The sequence below is a fragment of the Neltuma alba genome, unplaced genomic scaffold (genome assembly GCF_004799145.2).
Source record: "Neltuma alba isolate B1F8T4 unplaced genomic scaffold, ASM479914v2 tig00004456_pilon, whole genome shotgun sequence".
Taxonomy (NCBI): domain Eukaryota; kingdom Viridiplantae; phylum Streptophyta; class Magnoliopsida; order Fabales; family Fabaceae; genus Neltuma; species Neltuma alba.
The window spans coordinates 452474-470403 of NW_021633717.1; the positions used below are offsets into that span (position 1 = coordinate 452474).

General features: G+C 32.1%; 1 protein-coding gene and 1 pseudogene across 1 annotated transcript; both read left to right on the forward strand.

The window, feature by feature from the left end:
* Positions 1-5293: 5293 nt before the first annotated feature.
* On the forward strand, positions 5294-9664 carry LOC114744845 (uncharacterized). Its single transcript, XM_028932987.1, has 7 exons — positions 5294-5458; positions 5634-5720; positions 6546-6710; positions 6824-6877; positions 6985-7131; positions 7467-7583; positions 9329-9664. The coding sequence occupies exons 1-7, from the start codon at positions 5294-5296 to the stop codon at positions 9662-9664; spliced, it is 1071 nt and encodes a 356-aa protein (XP_028788820.1).
* Positions 9665-11131: 1467 nt separating this feature from the next.
* On the forward strand, positions 11132-17404 carry LOC114744847 (uncharacterized; annotated as a pseudogene).
* The last annotated feature ends 526 nt before the right edge of the window (positions 17405-17930 follow it).

The following is a 17930-nucleotide window of genomic DNA, read 5'->3' on the forward strand; positions in this document are numbered from 1 at the left end:
TTGCTATATTTAGATTTTTGTTAAACTTTAAAAATTCATAACTAATTATAAATAATTTATACGAGGACTCTTTGAAATTCTATTTAAAGTTCTGAAATCATTTATTTACGTGAGAGAAAAAATGATTTTGGCATTGAGATGTGCCAATCAATATAGTTTATTAGTTTTCTAATATTACTCTATTTTTCGAACAGATTTTGTGCCTTGACTTTAAAAATTCACAACTCATGTTTCATACTTTTATGCTATTTTTTTAACAAAATGCCCAAAAAAACTAATACTTTGGGTTAATTTCATTGCATTCAGTTAGTTAAAAAGAATTTCCAAAACCAATCCATTTGTCAACTTACAGTTTTCAATACCTAGCTAACTTAAGAATCAAGAGTGACTTGGTGAAAATTTGAATTTCAGTGACTATTTTCATTGTTGAAAGTTCTCTATTTTTCTTGCAGCGGTGAAAGCCACGTCATCAAGCACTAACCCAATTTCTTTTGCTAAGTAACAAATTTTGAGTCTAGGGATCAATACCTATAACTAAGGAAAGTGTAATAAGGACACAATAAAAAGAGAAAAACTATAAAGACTTCATTGAAAATGAAGTCAAATTATAGTGACATGCATATTAATTATCCCTTACGGTTATTACAAGTTCATGCATCTGATCCCTTAATATTATTATATGTTCATCATTCAAAATGCAGCGCACCAGAAAATGGTAAAGTTTGGTGGTAGGAAATAGTTACCAGTAATAAGTTAACCAGTTTATTGATTATGGTTTTTAGTTTGCCCAGTAATTAAGTCAACTGATGAAACCTATAGCAGTGATTTTCATGGAAATTTTAGTGGCAGGAAAGAGTTACCGGCACGCAATAAGTTAGGTTAACCCGTGTGATTGGTTTTTTTTTTTTTTAAAGTTTATTCAAATCGAATGATCTATCAAATTCCACATATTATAAGTAACTTTATTAGATTTTAAAAAAAAAATTAGGTGAGTTGGGTTTCGATAGCTTACTAGGTTCAAAGTATACCTCTAGGCTTAATAAGCATTTACAAAAATACTTACACATTGCCTACCAAAAAAACTCCCACATGTTGAACTCATGATCCTGTAGATTATGAGCTAATTCTTTACTAACTGGACCACCTGTAGATAGTAATTTCATTAGATTTCACTAAGACATAGTGTACACTAGTCTTTTTTGGTTCAACTCCAAAACCCTGTATTGAAAATTGATTTGATATATTTACTTTAATTAATCTATGTCCATTCTACCTAAGATGTGTGTGTGTGTGTAGGATAAAGATCACCTAAGTTGTGCCCCCAATGGTTACTCTGATGATTGGGGCACCCGCTTATGATGGTTGCTAATGTTAGCGTGTTTCATAATTTTTGCTTTGTGCAATAACATGATAGATTTATTATTTCATTCTGTAATAATATATAAAATTAATATTTTATATTCATTTAAGTAATTTAATTTTTTTATGATAATATCAATGCCACTAAATTATCAGTTCAATTCATTCTTTATTCCTAATATATTTAAATCTTAAGATATGATGAATCAAAGTATATGTGTAAATCTCATCTTTTATTGCATATATATTGAAAAATCACAAACTTACTTTATTTTATCATTCGTGTATACACCCTTGGACACACACATAAACATAATAATCATTCTTTCTATCCTATTTTAGATCTTATAAGTTTATTATTATTTATTTAATTTGGGTTATTTTATATCTATGAAAATTTAAGTTATTCCTTTTTATGTCAATCATTGATTTTTTTTGCTTGCTCATAATATTCTTCATATTAGAGGTAATAATTCCTATTAGAGATAATCATGTTTAGGGTATGGTTAAGCACTAAATATGAGCATATTTTTCAGGAGGGATTTGAACCTCATTATTTCTTCTATGTTTTTTCGTCACATATTCTTTCTTATATTTAATCTCATCAAAGTTCTCATATTTCTTTTCCATTTTTTTTATGATTACAGATTTATAAAATCAATAATCCAACTAAACTCTAAAATTTTGCTAATGATTAGAAATCGGAATTGGGACATATGCTGTGCGTATTTCAAATCGAATAGTAAGATATTTTTACTGGGGTGCTCGATCGATAAAGTGAATTGAAGAATGATAATGAAGCGTGAAGCCTTGGTGGACCAGTAAAAATAAGAAATACACCCCAAATTACCTCTATAAGTGGCCATCGTTTCGTTTCGTGTACAAACACATGGAGTTAGTGAATCTCATAGCTCTCTAATAATTTTTCTAGCACTATAAAAATTTTTACTCTTTCTTGTACCAAAAAAATTTTACTCTTTCAGCAATAAATGTAGAACTAATTAAAATTATTTACCACTTAATTTTCTTTTATCTTCCAAATTTATAAGGCTTGTTTGTTTGTTTTTTTTTTTTTTTGTTCTTAGAACAATTTTATAAAAATTTCTTTAAAATAAGAGTTGAGAATAAAAAAAATATGCTTGAATAATTTTTTTTAAAATCACATTTAAAATAAAAAATAATGCCAATAATCACATTTGGCAGGCCACGGCTGCCGTGCGCAGTAGGTGAGAAGAGAAGGAGGTTTCACCAATTTTTCAAAAAAAAAAAACAAAAGTAAAAAAAAAAAAAGAAAAGAAAACATGTAAAATTTATTTTTTTAGTTTTTAAAACCATATTACTGTATGTTTGTTTTTGTAGAACAACCAACTAAAACAACTTATCGGGTAATTTTTTTAAAAAAATAAGAAATTGTTTTCAAAATGAGAAACCAAACAAGTTGGTGTAAAGTTGGGGTTTCATCAAAAAATTGTATTTTTCTTTGAATTATCTGTGTATTGATTGATCATATTAAAGTTGGGGTTTCATTAATAGGGTTTTAATGCAAATAATTAAAAAGGATATTTTTGACTTTGAGCAACCAACACTCCTTTATATATATATATATATATATATATATAAATAAGTAATTAACTTAACTAATTTTTTTTTTAACATTTGTAAGTTAGTGATACACGTAGCTTCTGCATTTTATTCATAATAGAGTATCAATTTAACCCGAATAAAATTTGAAGATGTGGGCCCAAAAATTTGGGGAGGAATTTCCAAGTTCCAACACTAATGTGCAGAGTATCACGACGTCTAAAGGCTTTTAGGTTATTCAGTTGTCCTATTCCTACCTACATTATATAAAGTCATGTAAACAAGCAATCATACATTGTTTTGAGGTTATTTATTCTCCTATAGTTTATAATGTATGATTGCAGAGATTTCCTTTACTTGGTGATCACATTTGATTTAATAAAAAGTATATAAAAGAATTGCACAATCGTATAGCTGTTAGACTATAAGATATATTTTCTCCTCTTTAAGCTTTGTCCTTGAAAAGGAAAAGAAAGATGGTTTGCATAGGGGAGAATAAGAAAGGATCATCTTAGATTAAAATGCAGAATTTGATAAAATGGATTTTATTTCATCTTTTCAGAAAATTAATAGAACGTTATCTCAATAACACTCATTTATATTTCTAAAGTAAATCAATTATTAAAATTGAATAATTTCCAGAGATTAAAAAGAGAAACTTGAAGAAAAACCAGAATTTCAATGATCAAGAAGATACTCAAAATACTAGCGCTAAAAAAAAGGAAAGAAAAAGCTGAGAGAGCTTCCTCATTTAAAACTTTCGGCACAACTCGAGTTTAAATTGACATTTTAGGAAACAGGAAAAGATTTAGATAATTTGCAAAACAATCATTTTAATAACTGTTGGTATTATTAATTAACATGAGAATATCACGCATATGCTTATTTTGTTTCATACCAGCCAGTGTTGGTTGTTTTCTTGTTTAATTATTAAAAGATGTCTCTTCTTGCAAGAAGAATATTTTTCCAAAAAAAAAAATAATCGATTAATTTTCCAAACAGCATCGACCATCATATAAATTGTTGCATGAACAAAAAATCTTGAATATCCATTTCAGAATTTTCATTAAGTTGCTTGCCTCATATTTCTCAGCTTCAATTCAATTTTATTATATATATATATCACCATAAAAGTCAAATGATACAAATTATCAGTTTAATTTTTTTATGGAATTTCCATTTTTTTATTAAAAAACTAAGATAGAGTTCTTTTCAAATAAAAAAAAAATAAACTTCTGTTTTGTGTAAGCTTTACGTCTCTATGCAATTTTCACGCAAGATTTGTACAAGTATACAGGTTGGTGCCGCTCGGAGGTAAAAGGTCAAGTGATATATAATTAGAACTAATGCTATCACCCAAAACTAATATCATCAAATGTGGAGAGAATTAATGTATAATAATAATTAAAGAAAATTCCTTATTCCAGTAATTTCTACTCGTTGGGTTTTATTTATAAGGTTGAGAGAACATATTGTTTTTAACCTATTATGAGTTACATTGCTATATTACTCTTCATTTAATATTATCACCCAAAAATAATATTATCAGATGTGGACACAATTAATATATAATAATAATAACTAAAGAAAATTCCTTATTCCACTAATTTCTACTCGTTAGGTTTCATTAATAAGGTAGGAAGAAAATAATTTTTTTTTATCCTATTATGAGTTAAATCACTAAATTTTCAACATAGATGTACAATTTTATTCTTTATTTATTATTATGTAGACTTTTCTTTCATGATATATAATGCATATTAAATTAGGGTAGGGTTGGAAAGTTTTTAAATCTTAAGCATGGATAATGAGATTTAATATTTTTCTTGATTTTGCTGTAACATATTGAAAGTAATTTAAAAATTAGTCTAGATATGTATGTGGGTCCATCTTTCATCATATATTCATCTGGCCTTTATTTATACATGCTTCACAGTTTACACAAAAAGAAAATCTTAAATTCCAATAACAATGCCTTCAAATATAACAACTTTTCAATCTTACTTATATTCAACATATGCACTTTTCCAAAAAAATAATAATAACAATATTTACGCTATAATAAATGAAAACAAAATAGTACATTAATTCATGTTAAAAATTTAATGATGTGACTTGTAAATAGAACAAAAAAAGTATTCTCTCCCTACCTTACAAATAAGACCAAAGGAGTACTTATTTATTATTTTAATTTGTCAATAGATGCCATTTGCAAGAAAAATCTATCAACCAAAAGGATAATTAAGTAATTTCCGAATATCCCAAATCACCTATAAATTTCTGGTTGATGAACTCTTGGACATGCACTTCAGAATCTTCATTTGGGTGCTTTACTTCTTATTTCTTAGCATCAATGGCAAACAAGACTTGGGTGGTTAGTGTGGTGTCCTGCTTCTTGTTCTCTTTTGTTCACATTACAAAGGCAGGTCAAGACAGAGTTGCCAAAGCTAAGGAACTTGAGGCCGCCAAGCTTTTGAATAAGATGAACAAATCAGCGGTTAAGTCTCTTAAAGGTTTTGTATGATTCATCTTCTTCGACTAGTTTTGATTGTGACATTTAATTATGCACTTCGGCGGTTAATCAAGAAATTGGTAGCATCATTTGTTCTTCTGAGTTTCGATTAAGAAGAAATTATGTTTGGGGTTTATGATTTATTATCGTTTTGGTTAACAGTTGGCGTTAAAAAACGCAGAGTCCTGATGGTGACATAATTGACTGCGTCCATATTTTACATCAGCCAGCTTTCGATCATCCCAAACTGAAAAATCACAAAATTCAGGTAAAACATATTAATTTACTATTATGTTTTATTGTTTTATTATTGGATTTTCAAACTGTAAGTCAATTCTGAGGCCAATTATGGGTATTCAATGAGGATGAGGCCAACATTTCTTCCAAAAGGAAGGTCTTCAGAATCAAAGAAAATTGCTCAGTTGTGGCACCAAAGTGAAAATTGTCCTGAAGGAACAATTCCTATAAGAAGAACAATAAAAGATGACATAACGAGGGCAGGCTCTTTCCAACGATTTGGGATGAAGGATAGCAACACCATCCCTAATTTTTCTGAATCACTATAATCTCCCGGAAGCAACCATGAGGTACTTTATGACAATATTGGAAATGTTGGAACAGTAAAATATTTAATGTGCATGTCGTGGAAAACCTTATATTTTTTATGTTTGCTAATTAAGAAACCTTGCCTTGTGTATAAGCACTGGCTAATGGTGTTGGATTTTAATACTAAATATAAGACTTCAAACTATTTTGTCTTTCTAGTTATCATTTTTTCTCCAAATTAATTTATCTAACTTATAAAGTAATAAAATGTTACATAGGGATATTTTATAGAAATCAGGTCATATTTTTTATAATTAATTAACTTATTCAACTTTCTTGATTTATCCAAATTAGTTGAGTGGCTCTAATGTCAAGAACCAAAGGAAGTAATAGTTTTTGTTGCAGCGGTAAAGATCTTTTGAGTGTTCTCAAAGACATTAAATATATATACGTATATTACAATTCCCGTAAAGAAGCTTGCATTGTTTGTGTGATTTGCATATGAGATATACTTTTCTTGATGCTTTGATGGTTTGGGTGGCCCCAGTATGCCACAACAGAAGTGAAGAAAGATAAATATTATGGAGCCAAGGCAACCATAAACGTTTGGAGGACACATGTTCAGCAACACAGTGAATATAGTCTCTCTCAAATTTGGGTTATAAATCAAGATGATAATGATAATGTCGAGAGCGTCGAAGCTGGTTGGCAGGCAATTCTGCAGTTGCTTTCACGTCACATTCATTTCTCCAACAAATATTACTTTCTGTGTCTATCTAACTAACCCCAGGGTTCACTGTTTCTTGAATTATTTTGGAAAATTAGGTCAATCCACTGTTATATGGGGATGATAAACCAAGATTTTATGCGTATTGGATAGTAAGTTCAAATTTCTTATCAACCCAATAATTTCTCGTTTCTTGAAATCATTCTTTATTGTTATTGTTTCTTTACCATGTGTTTTTTTTTTTTTCCGCATCCAACAGAGTGATTCATATGGACGTACTGGCTGTTATAATCTACATTGCTCTGGCTTTGTTCAAGTTTCCAATACAGTGGCACTGGGAGCCACCATCCAACCATTATCCATCTATGGTGGTACTCAGTATGACATCTCCCTCCTTATTTGGAAGGTACCTTCAATTTTTTCTTGGGAAGGAGGTTATCCTAAATAAACTTTAAAGAACGATGATGAAGGGGAAAATAGGAAGGAGAGAATACTACGAAAGAAAACTTCCAAGAACAATAATATTTTCAGAAGTTTTTCCTCTTGATAGTTCTCTCCATTCTATTTTTCTCCCCATCCAAACGAAGTTTACATGTGTAATTCTGAGGATTTCTCTCAATTTACACATATTCAGTGAAATTTTAAATTGTTTATATCTAAATTTTAGTGATACTACAAATTAATTTATATTTTTGTAAACTGATGAACATGATAACAATAATTAATAATAACAATGACCAGGATCCAAGAAGTGGAAACTGGTCGTTGAGGGCTCAGGATATAAATATGGGGTACTGGCCAACTTCTATGCTCGATCGTCAGTCAGAGAGTGCAACAATAGTACAGTGGGGAGGTGAAGTACTCCTCCGATCCTTAATATAAGACCTATTTAACTAATTTGATTAGATTAAGGAAGCTAAGTAAGTTAGTTGATTATAAGAAATATGATATGTTTTTCCAAAAACATCATAATCATCTTTCTTAATATCCTTCCTTTCTCACTTACTTATGGTTGAGAGACTATTCACAGGAATAATTTAGGAACAATTGATAAATATGAGAAATAAATCTTATATTTAGGACCAAAATTAACTTAATAATTAGGTGCTATATTAAGGACTGGAGGAGTATTAAACAGGAAATCTAAGAGGAGACACACCACAACAGAAATGGGAAGTGGTTATTTCTCCAAGGAAGGTTATAAGAAGACTGGCTATTTTGAACAACTACTTTCCATTGTTAATGAGAACAATACTCTGGTCACTCTTGATAACTTTAAGGTTTTTGCTAGCAAACCCATTGACCTTAAACCTGTCATTAACGGTGATGTCCGCTTCTCCTACGGTGGCCCTAGAAGAAACTCAAATTGCCCAATTTAAACATGAGGGACTTTGAAAAGTCTAAATCCATCCATCTATGTCAAGGAAATAAGGGAGTTCTACTGGCCTGCATGGATTGAACTCCGTAGCCTTATCACTAGTACTATATATAGTTAAGACCTCATCCATGGGATGGATATTGTATCCAAGGCCTCGTATATAAGCTCATAGAATAAGATTGGCCAGAGATACAATTTTAATAACGCTATGTATGTAGTGTTTGGTGTGACATTGTATCATATCATTGTTCACTGAATAGCTTAACCGCAAGCAGAGGGGTCACAAGTAATATAAAAAATATCTTTCCCTCAGAGACTAAGGCCAGATGAGTTAAAAATCATATATAATTGTGTTCTTGGTTAGGTTAGGTGAAGCAAAAGTTGTAAAAGAGTTGCAAAATGACATCAAAAAAACAAAGATTTAAATCAAAGTGAATTCAACTTGACTTTGAGACAAATAAGGGTCTAGCAGGGTTATTTTTCACTAATATACTTCCTAAAACTTGATTAATCACTTCTCAAATAGTAGTTAACAATAAGTCTAGTTAACCCAGGGTTCACATAATTGATTAAACTTTCTCAAGTCAAAACCAAATTTTGCAATCTCAATAAAACATAGCAATCTCTTGCATTTGTTTGAAAAGGTTGCGCTTTGAAAACCAAAACCCCTTTTTAGGCTATGCTAGATCAATAGATATATCTCTATTCTATCAACAAGCCTTCCATTTAATAAGATAAATTTCCGGTCTAGCGTGTTTTTACCAAAGTTCAAAGATTAATCTAACTTTCTTAAGCTTCAACCAATCAACTAATCAATCCAAATGCTGGTCAGTCACAAGGAAGCAATAAGCTCAAGGTAAAAACAACAAAACATTATCATTAACACTAAAGAGAGAGTTAAAACAAGTCTTAATTCATACAATAGATCAAAATAACCCTAGGATGACTATTCTAGCTACACATGTTTAGCAAAGAGCCACAACTATAAAGATAGTTCCTAGCCATTACAGAAACAAAGAAGAGGAGAAGAAGAAAACCAAGAAAAAAAATGAGGAAGAAGCTTTCAATCTCTTGTAACTTCGAGCCCAATGTTCCCAGGCTTCAAAACCTCCAAACCCTAGTAGAGCAAGCCTCTAAATGAGCCCCAAGGTCAAAGTATATCAAAAAATCACTAGTCCCCCTATGTATATGCCCTAATTTTTAAGTTATAGTGCAAAATGCACAGTTGCAAGGGGTCAGACGCCGCGATGGATCTGGTCATCCGCCTGGCGGATTACATAGCATGGGACTTTGGGTGAAAGGTTGGGGACCACAGCGCCTTACACCGAATAGCATCTTCTTCAGACAACTTGGGCGCTGCGGTGGATGGGGACAGGCACCGTGGCGGATCACACCAAATGCCATCAATCTTCTCTGTTGGAACCATCATGGTGGTTGTCTTCATGCGCCGTGGCAGTTGGTCCCCTTTTTGTTTTTCTGCTTCCGGTCCCTCTTCCTTGCTCGCTCCGGGCCTTTGGTCTACCCTGATCACCCAGACTCAGTTGAATCCTTCTCCTTGTAATCATCTTTCAGCTCTTGCACTTTCCTACACAAGGAATAGAAGCCTTGCACCAATAATCTCCCAATGGTTAGCCTAAATCAAAATTCACTTTGACAAATTATGTTTTCTAACTTTAAGAGGAAAATCCTGCGCAATTAACTTCCAAAATCCATTAAAGAGTGCTAAAACAAGTCGAATTAGTAGGAATTTCGAGAGGTTATCAATCATGTACAATATAGTGTTATCTAGTGTTTGACGATGTATGTCATGTGCTTCAATTTGCCGTGGAAGGGACAAAATGTATTTCTTTTTTGGAGATAACATCACCTTTAGTCTATAAAATTTGACTTTGTTTTAGTTACGGTCTTTGAAATGGGAAACTAGTGGTTTTAAGGTTTTAGGGACTTAAAACAATGTTTTAGGAACATAACTAAAAATCTTTAGATGGATCAAAACAAGGTTGAATTTCAGGGGAACTAAAACCAAAACAAGATCTAATTTTATATACTAAAGATGATATTAACCAGTACATACTCTTTATATAAATACGATACTCCCTATGCTAAAAAAAATAAAAGGACATGTTGACTACTTCTTAAAATTAATGAAATTAGTTAAAATTTGTTAAATATAAAATTTTCTTACAACTTCTCAAAATTACCTTGATCAAGTTGAAGTTATTATTTAAGAGTGAGAGAGAATCAGAGAATAACACTTTTTTTTAAATGAGTGAGAAATGTTTTATTAAATTTTGAAACATTTCTGAAATATAATAGTTGTCGCCACTCAACATTGAAAAAATTGAGACAATTGTTTAAAAGGATCTGCTCGGCAAATTTATTGTATAAAAGGACCTGAAAATCATTTTAAGGATCAATAATATCCTTTAGGGCAGATAGATATGAGGATGAAATGATGAAATTGTCATTAAATGAAAACACGTATATATAAAATTTCAGAATATGATTCCTGAAAACATAGAACTTTTCCAAATAGTGAAACAATGTTTCCAGAAAACATGTTAATAGAAGAAAATTTTAAGAACACTGGAGAAGCATACATACTATTGAAGAAGACTTACATAAAAGACAAGTTGGAAACACGATTCCTTTAGTGGTCATGGAAGAAAAATACATACAATTGAAGAAACATGCGTAGAGTGAAAGAAAGATTACACAAAGGGGAAGACAATTTGTTACATACATTGTAATATATCTCATTCTTTTCTTTTACGAAAGCCAACACTATGTATGGTTGCCGCGTACATGGATATCACAGATTTAAACATTAAAAAGTGTCTTTATTTTGGTTATCGTTGTTAATCACCAGGTTCATTTCCCGGGGAAAATCTTGTCATAAAAGGACAATAAAATTAAATAACTTCACAATGTACCAGGACAAATCAGCCTATAAATTAGTGTCATCAAGTCTTGTATATCCCCTTGAGAAATTTGACAAACGGTTCTTGCTTGATATTTGTCACCAACAATGGCAGACAAATTAGGAAACGAAAATACCAGCTGGGTAGAGAAGGTGTTCTTCTTCTTCTTCTTGTTTTTGTTTTCTGTGCGGATGATAATAGCAGATCAAGACACAGTTATCGGTCATAGTCATAAACTTGAGGTTGATAAACTTTTGAAGAAGTTGAATAAACCAGCTGCTAAGTCCATTAAGGTATGTAATTCATCCCCTGGTTTCTCATCCCCATTATGTTTGAAACAGTGAAGAAAATTATTGGTAAGTTTTAGTATTTATGGTAGTTTATGTCAACAATTTGTTTTTCTTAATCCAGAGTCCTGATGAAGATATTATCGATTGTGTCTCTATTCTAAATCAGCCACCTTTTAATCATCCGAAACTCAAAAATCACAAGATTAAGGTGAAACACTTTGCTTGATTGCTTCATATAGATATATATAACTTTAAACTCTTGATAAAGAAAACTCAATCCGATTGATGATTTCATGTTTGAATGAAGATGAGGCCAAATTTTCAACCACAAGATAATATACTTGAAGTGAGTAATGAAATATCTTCAAAATCAAAGCCAATCGTTCAGCTATGCCACCAAAGTGGAAGTTGTCCAGAGGGTACTCTTCCGATAAGAAGAACAAGAGAAGAGGACATACTTAGAGCAAGCTCCATGCAACAATTCGGGAAGAAGAATCTCAAGAACGTCGTACTACCCTTAACCCCAAATGGTGGAGGTCAAGGGGGATACGGGGTACGTACTTGTATTGTCCCTATATACACACACACACCCCAAAATGAGAGAGGCTTTAGATTTTGTGTTTCGTTTTGCTTTGTTTGATGTATTTTTCTTGTTTCTTTGATGCTTTTGGAGTTTCCAGTGTGCCTCGGTATTTATTAAAGGAAATAAATATTATGGAGGCAAGGGAGCCATGAACGTTTGGAATCCTAATGTTGAACAATCCCAAGAATATAGTCTCTCTGCAACATGGGTTGGAAGTGATGCTGATCGTGAAAATATCGAAGTTATTGAAGCTGGTTGGCAGGTATTCTTTATATTTTTAAACTGAAGATTGAAGAAAAATAATTAAATTAATAATAAGAAAATACTGACATATAAAATAAAACTTTTTTTTGACTTCTCATGCTTTTGTATGCTTGAATATCTTTTGAAGTTATTATGCACTTATCTATGTAGTTAATTGTCGATTTTTGATTTGGATATTTAGGTGAATCCACAGCTATATGGGGATAATCACACCAGGCTTTTTACATTTTGAACTGTGAGTTCAACTTTTCATAACAGCCCTACATGTTTGATTTGTTAGTTCAGATATCTTTCTTAGTCCTTAGAAATTTCTCTCATTTACCTCTGTATATATGACAGAGTGATTCAAGTAAGAACACGGGATGCTATGATCTTCTTTGTTCTGGCTTTGTTCAAGTTTACTCTGCAGTAGCTTTGGGAAGCAGCATCATGCCCTTATCCCTATACAATGACACTAATTCCCAGTATCAAATCACCATCACCATCTGGAAGGTATATCATTTTACATAATGCCAATTATTAATTATTTGTATTAAATAGGAAGCAAGTAATTTTGATATACTCCTCTTGAAAGTCAAGATAAAAAAGATACTCCATCCATTCCCTAATGTATATAGGAGCTGGTTGGAGATTGAATTTGATTCTAAATACAAGACCTCAATTTATTTTGTTTCCCATATTTATTATTTTTCTACAAGCTAATTTACTTATAAACTGATATAGTGATATAGTGTTACACAAGGGTATTTTATGGAGATCATGTCATATTTGCTATAATTAATTAATTAATCCAACTTTCTTAATATACTCAAATCAGTCAAATAACTCTTATATCAAGGACTAAATGGAATATTATTTTTCCTCAGAATTTTGTAAAATGCCTCACATATTGAAATGGAGAACTTTTCAGAAAGTGCCTTGTATTTGAAACAGAGAGAGTAATTAATAATTGTGATAATTAATGAACAGGATAAAGGCAATGGAGGCTGGTGGATGCGATATGGCACTGATCAAATTGTGGGATATTGGCCTTCCTCTTTGTTCCCAAGTCTATCAGACAGTGCAACAGTGATAGAGTGGGGAGGTGAAGTAGGAAACTCAGGAACTAATGGACAACACACAACAACACAAATGGGAAGTGGGCATTTTGCAGGGAAAAGCTAGTTATTTCAAGGATATTAAATTTGTTAATGGTAACAACCAAATGGTGACTGCTAATAACGTTGTCTTACGCTGACCGTTCCAATTGCTACAATGTACTCCAACCTGGCTATTCTGATAATGTTTGGGGTAGCCACTTCTATTATGGTGGTCCAGGGAGAAACCTTAATTGCCCTGGATCATCTTAGCTTCAATATTGAGATATTTTGATAGATCGAACAAGATGTTGTTAAACTCCTCTGATTTTTAATATAAGACCTATTTAACTAGTTTGATTAGATTAAAAAAATTAGGTAAGTTAGTTAATTATAAGAAATATGACATTTTTTCTAAAACACCATAATTATCTTCCTTAATATCCTTCCCCCTTTTCTACTTGATTATAGTTGAGGGAGTATTCATAGGGATAATGTAGAAAAAATTAATAAATATGAGAAATATGTCTTATATTTAGGACCAAAATTAATTCAACACTTAGGTCTTATATTAAGGACCAGAGGAGTACTATGTTTGAATATAAATTTAGAATGTATTGTTGGTGATGAATGGTGATGGCAACGTTGTGAACTCATGCATTGTCTCAGTTACAGAGTATTTTTCACCCCATATTAATGTCCGAAAAAAGGTTAGAACGCTAGGAAAAGTTAGAATTAGGGTCCGTTTGGATAAAATATATTTTGTGCAATTTTTTTAGTATTAAAAAATGCAAATTGTTGAATCTGTCTTTTTAGTCTAAAACGTTAAAAAAAAAACAACAACAACAACATAGGATAAGTAATCAATTAATATAGATATTCCCCCCCCCCTTATAATGGATTTTTTTCTTCTTTTAGCAAAGGTAAGAAAAAAGTTTAAATTTTTCATTTCCAAGTTATACTAATAAGAGAAAGAAATCGTAGAATTCAAAAGGCGGTCAATTATTGGGCATTGGATCTCACGTTAAGAGCCCCATACACTCATCATTATTTGGTATGCAAGAACCAACATCTGTAACATAAAAATTTAAATCTCTAAATGCTTCAATCATAAATAGTATGACTCTTTTAAATTTCTGCATCATATTGATCCACACTAGTTGAAAGGCTAACATATTAAGAAACATAATTAAGAGTGCAAAAGGGAATATAATAAAAATTATACATGTATTTCTTTTTTTCCGGGAAATAAGAAACATGGCCCCATATTATACCAAGCAGGGTAAATGAATCTTATAGATTACAGCATTAATATTTTTCTTTGTCTGTCTTGTTGCCATTGTTACATCCGGATTCAATTTCTCAGGATAATCTTGCCACAAATCAAGCACAACAAAATAATATCAGATTCTTATAGTACAAATCATCCCATAAATTTCCGTAACATCAAGTTTTGAACATCCACTTGAGCATTTTCATATAGTCGATTGTTTCATATCTCTCATCTTCAATGGCAGCAAATTAGGAAATGGGAAGACTTGGCCGGCCAATGTGGTGTTGTGCTTCTTCTTGTTGTCTGTACACCTGAACGAAGGTCAAGACACGGTCAACAATGGCCAGGAAGCTACTTCTAGTCAGAAGCTTGAGGTTGATAAGCTTTTGAGGAAATTGAATAAACCAGCCGTCAAGTCTATAAAGGTATATATAGACAGTATATTCATCTTCACGTTTTTTATCAGCAGGTAACAGGTTATTTTTCCTTGTTTTACTGAAAATTTGAAAATTATTTGAGGATTTTAAAATCTATGATCCTTTGTGTTGAAAATTTATAATATTTGCTAAAACCAGAGTCCTGATGGAGACATAATCGACTGCGTCTCAATCCTGAATCAACCAGCTTTTGATCACCCGAAACTCAAAAATCACAAAATTAAGGTGAACCAGATTACTTTATTGAGATTCCTCCAACCCTTAATTTCGCTTCTTATTAATCTGAATATTCTGAAGCCGACTCATCATTTTTCATTTGATTGAAGATGAGGCGAACTTTCCGACCTGAAGTAAAGATAGAAAGCAAAATGTCTTCAAAGTCAAAGCCAATTGTTCAGCCATGGCACCAAGTTGGAAGTTGCCCAAATAGAACCATTCCTATAAGAAGAACAAGAAAGGAGGACATCCTGAGGGCAAGCTCTATCCAACAATTTGGGAAGAAGAATCTCAAAACTGTCCCTCTTCGTCCATATGTTGCTGGTCAAGGTGGCCATGAGGTACTTATGTTGTCCCTCACTCTACCTATATAAACAAGCTTTTTACGTTGTTTAGCTTATCAATATATATATATATAGAGAGAGAGAGAGAGAGAGAGAGAGAGAGCCCAAATCCACATATCTACGAAATTTGGTGTAAGTGACCAACAAAATTTGCTTTAGTTGGTAATTAAGAACTTGCCTTATATCACACGGATATAACATGTATGTGCGAGGATTCTTTGAGCTCACACTGTAGAATTGTGGGACCCACCGCTAAACTTTTTCCCTCTATCTTTCTCTAATTTCACTCTTTGATGGTTTTGGAGGATAAAGCATGCTTCAGTTTTTGTGAAAGGAGAAAAATATTATGGAGGGAAAGCAACTGTGAGCGTGTGGCAGCCTGCTGTTCAAAAGGATGAGTATAGTATCTCTCAAATTTGGGTTATAAGTGATGCTGACAGTAAAAATCTTAACACTATTGAAGCTGGCTTTTGACTTTCTCGTGCTTATTTAAGTGCGCGTGCGTGTACATTTATATATATATATATATATATATATCTGTGTGTGTGTGTGTGTGAGTGATGAAGATTCATTTAGATTATTTATTATCACAATCCCAAGATTACACCACGGCATCTAGCAATAATATTTTCAAATAACATTTTCAAAATTTTCATTTGACTCTGTCATTTATTCTTGATCTCTATATTTTATCTAAAAAAAATTTTAAATATTCCGAAGTATCAGCATTAGCACGACCAAATTCAAAAGTTAATTACTTAAAGCCCTCAAATTTATCATTCACATTACACAAATTTACAGGTCAAATTAGGAGTATTTACCATTTATATAACCTAGATTTAAAACTAGAAAGATACTTAATACCATTTACAACTTAAACAATTAATAAAAATTGACAAGTGGAACAATGAGTTCTTATCATTAGAAATAAAGGATTTGTGAATTCGGTCCTTAAGAATAATTCTTCCTATTTATTAATGTTACTTCCTATCGATCTCATTCTCTATTTCGCTATCGGCCAATTAGGTTTACCCACAACTATGTGGGGATAACGCGACCAGACTGTTCACCTACTGGACTGTGAGCTCAAGTTCCTTAGCAATCAAACGCGCGCGCACATTCTTGCAATCATTTTCTTTTTGTCATTTTGATTCTCAATTTTTTTTAATATATGACACTGACAGAGTGATTCATATAAAAGCACCGGATGTTATGACCTTCTTTGTTCTGGGTTTGTTCAACTTGATGCTGGAATAGCTGTGGGAAGTCGCATCACACCATTAGCTGTCTATGGTGACGGTAATTCCCAATATGGTGTCACCATCATGATCTGGAAGGTACTTTTTAGTGATTAGATTACTTAATTGGGACAGCACTATGATTTTCAAAGTAATAACTCAATATTCTTGGTAAACGGTTGCTAAATCACTATTTATACTTGTAGATCATCAAATCAGCATGTGTGAAGATGTCTTGTTTTGTTTGAAAATTGAGATATATATTTGATTGTATTAATGAGCAGGATGTGATCAACGGAGACTGGTGGATGCAATATGGTGAAGATAAAGTCATGGGATATTGGCCTTCGTCTTTTTTCTCACACTTATCTGATAGTTCAACAGCGATACAGTTGGGAGGTGAAGTAGTAAAAGAATCAGAAGGCCAGCACAGCACAACGCAAATGGGAAGTGGCCATTTTCCTTCAGAAGGTCAAGGGAAAGCTGGCTACTTCATCAACATTAAGTATATTAATGGCCAAAACCAACTCGTGCCTGCTGGTAACTTGGTCCCTTACGTTGATCATCCCAATTGCTATGATCTCCGAACTGATCATAATGATGATTGGGGCAACTTCTTCTTTTATGGCGGACCTGGAAGAAACCCTAATTGCCCATGATCGATCCCTTTGTCCTCAATTAATATTATCTTGTATGTCTATATTAGTATGTTATCTTTCCCACGCTACAATTCTAAAATAAGGATGGATGCGAAAACAGACAAATGCGTCTTGAATATGTTTTCATTTGAACTTTCTAAAAGCTGAACTTTATAAGAGCTTTGTAACATATTACCTCCGGTTCTTAATATAAAACCTCATTTGATTTTTATTTTGGTCCTGAATATAAAATTCCAATCCAATTTGTCTCCCATGTTTATCTATTTTTCCTCAATATAGTCCTTCTAATAATAGTAGTTCTAACCAATAAACTTGATTAGTAAGGATATTTTAGGAAGACAACACCTATTTATTACAAATAACTAACTTAATTTATTTTCTTAATATATTTCAATTAATCAACTAGCTCTTACATTTAAGACTGGAGGTAAAATTTTCATATTTTTATTTTGAATTAAAACTTAAAAGCTAAAGATTGGCACTAACTGCATGAGATTATAACTGAGATTAGTCCTACAATCTCTCA

Coding starts and splice junctions, on each gene's coding strand:
- LOC114744845 (XM_028932987.1), top strand. CDS start 5,294: ATGGCAAACAAGACTTGGGTGGTTAGTGTGGTGTCCTGCTTCTTGTTC. Junction 5,721..6,545: donor TGAAAAATCACAAAATTCAG/GTAAAACATATT, acceptor GGGTGGCCCCAG/TATGCCACAACAGAAGTGAA. Junction 6,878..6,984: donor GATTTTATGCGTATTGGATA/GTAAGTTCAAAT, acceptor CGCATCCAACAG/AGTGATTCATATGGACGTAC.